The sequence below is a fragment of the Echinops telfairi genome, unplaced genomic scaffold (assembly GCF_000313985.2).
Source record: "Echinops telfairi isolate 266 unplaced genomic scaffold, ASM31398v2 ScPeMD7_7417;HRSCAF=8455, whole genome shotgun sequence".
In the NCBI taxonomy this organism is placed as follows: Eukaryota; Metazoa; Chordata; class Mammalia; order Afrosoricida; family Tenrecidae; genus Echinops; species Echinops telfairi.
In genome coordinates this window covers 5,656,915-5,659,533 of record NW_022111317.1, presented here as the reverse complement: position 1 = coordinate 5,659,533, position 2,619 = coordinate 5,656,915, and the positions used below count along the sequence as shown (strand labels likewise).

General features: G+C 56.0%; 1 protein-coding gene across 1 annotated transcript in view; it reads right to left on the bottom strand.

Annotated features, from left to right (window-relative positions):
- Positions 1 to 761: 761 nt before the first annotated feature.
- CDCA5 (cell division cycle associated 5) overlaps positions 762 to 2,619 on the bottom strand; it is a 5,330-nt gene continuing 3,472 nt past the window's right edge. Inside the window, exons 5-6 of the mRNA XM_045297172.1 lie at positions 2,383 to 2,611; positions 762 to 2,256 (exon numbers count right to left, since the gene is read on the bottom strand). Of these exons, the coding sequence (XP_045153107.1) occupies positions 2,176 to 2,256; positions 2,383 to 2,611 (310 nt within the window). The 3' untranslated portion in view covers positions 762 to 2,175. The remainder of the gene's footprint in view (positions 2,257 to 2,382; positions 2,612 to 2,619) is intronic.

Here is a 2,619-nt window from a genome sequence, read left to right as displayed (position 1 = left end):
GTGACCCTTCTGTAAGGGGATGTCCAATTGCCCACAGATGGGCTTTGGGTCTCCACTCCCCATCATTCAGTGATATGATTTTTCGCTGTCTTTGATGACTGATACCTAATCCCATTACCACCTCATGATCACACAGGCTGGTGTGCTTTTTCCATGTGGGCTTTGTTCCTTCTCAGCTAGATGTCCACTAGTTTAGCTTCAAGCCTTTAAGACTCCAGATGCTATATCTTTTGATAGCCAGGCACCATCAGCTTTCTTCACATTTGCTTATGCACCTGCTTTGTCTTCAGTGATTGTGTTGAGAAGGTGAGCATCATGGAATGCCAGTTTAATAGAACAGTGCTCTTGCATTGAGGGAGTACTTGAGTGGAGGCCCAATGTCCATCTGCTACCTTAATACTAAACCTATAAATATATGCACGTAAATCTATTTCCCTATCCTCATATATATATATATATTTACATATGTGCATGCCTTTATTTAGACCTATAAATGCCCTTTGCCTCCTAGCTCTTTCCTCTATTTCCCTTTGTCCCACTATCATGCTCAGCCTTCATTTGGGTTACAGTAATTCCTCTCGGTTACATTGCCCTTGACCAAGCCCTACTCGGCCTCCTACACCTTCCTCACCACACTTTTGGATCACTTGTTCCCTTGTTCGAGTTTAACACCACTTCCTCCCCCCACCCCCAACCTCCCCCTCTCATGGGGCATATCTTATGCTAATAAGGACGGACAGCCCTCCACTCCCAGCCATCCTGAATTGGGGACAGATGAGTGATGGCAGGGACAGACATGGGGTCGTGGGGTTCAGGGGCAACCATGGTGACAGCTTGCACTAGGCTCGCTGCCTGGGCCTCACCTCCACCTTTGACCCAGCAAGACCAAGTCTATAGACAGCCAGATACGCTCCCGTCATGTGTGTGCGCTTTATTTATTACTGTTTCAGTCCCAACTTTACCGCACGCCCCATATTCTCGGTTCCTCAGCCAGAGAAAGGTCTGCAGTGCTGCCCCCTCAGGAGGAGCACATGTCCCCAAGAACTCGACCAGCCAGGAGGACAAGGAGGCCCCGGGAAGTTTGACTCAGAGGGCGGCTGGAAGGCCGATGTCTCCCGGTGATCCCTGGGTCTTGTGATGGATTTCACGGACGCCCACCACGCTTGTTGTCGAATCTAAGGACCCCACCCAGTTGCACACCCCTCCCCTATGTTACCCACCAGCCCTCCACACACCCCCTCGCTTCTAAAAGAATACGACGAGCTCAGAAACATCAAAGGTTAGAATGACGGGGCTGGGGCACCTGGGTGGTCAGCCTTTACAACCACACCTTTGACCAGCGTTGACAAAAGGGGTGGCAGTCGGGGGAATCCCCCAGAGGCGGAAGACAGGTACCCTTAGGTAGAGCGCTCATCTGAGGACGACGTCTGCCAGGCGCTGCCTCTCTGGTTGCGTGAGAAAAACTCCCCAAAACGTCCTGGTGGGCTGGGACCGCTAACCCATGATTCCTATCATCTAGAACTGAGGTGTCTTTATAAAGACGCTGAGGCAGCTGACGAGCGAGCGGGGAGGACCTCCTGCCCAGGTGAGTTCCAAGCACACCTGGAGCCCCAAGCCGGCGCTCCTGGCATCTACACTACATCTCGGGGGGCAGAAAACACAACTACGAAACAGCTTCTAGACAAAATGGCTCACGGGCGAAGAGCCGAGCAAGGCTTCTTCCCTCCCTGCTTCAAAACAGACTCCTCAAAGACAAAGCTGCCCCCCAGTCCGGAAACCTACAGGCCCGGAGAGGGGCTCCCAGGGGCCCAAAGTCTCTTGACATCACCCCGTTTTTCCAGGGGGACCAAGCCCTGACAGAAGGCCACGGGAGAGTCCACGCCAGGGCGGCCACGTTCCCTTGGCAGCCACTCAGAGCGGCTGGCAGCCAGCCCTTCCTTAGCCTCCTCCTGCTGGAGCCTCTGGGTCAGAGAGGAGAACCAGCGCTCCTGACGACAGACCACCACCTCCGTGAGTGACCAGGCCAGACGGGCCCCATTCCCCAAACCAGATGGCTGCTGTCACCCAAGCCCCCCAGCTGGGCCCCAAGTATCTTTTCTAGGCTCTGGCAGAGGGAGGGGGAAGAGCTATGTACAGGGAGGAGGGAGCATCTGGTCTGGTGCCCCCCATCTCATCTCATTCAACCAGGAGATCAAACTGCTCAGCAGCTTCGAACTCTGCATTCATGGTCGCGGCCCACTCATCCAGCTCCGATTTCTGGGGGAAGAGAAACGGGGGGGTCGGGGGTGGCGGTGAGCAGGGGTCTAGTGCGTCTCTACCCATGCCCTGTGGCTCCGGCGCCTCCAGACCCTTCACCCCCACCCCCTCTCCCCGCCGGCTCACCAGGATCTCCGGCGCTTTCTTCTTCTTTCGCCTCTCTTTCGCGGTCGGGGGCGAGATGCCCGGGAGGGTGGTGTCAGGGGCCCAGGGCTTCACAGAGATGCCGGTGACCTCGAAGGGCTTGGAGGCCACCACCGGCGAGACTGTGGCCAGACTGTCTTCTGCTAGCAGCCTCTCAAAGCCGAAGCAGGAGCGGCGGCCGGGGGTGGAGGTGGCAGCGGCCTCCAGGCGGCTGTAGGA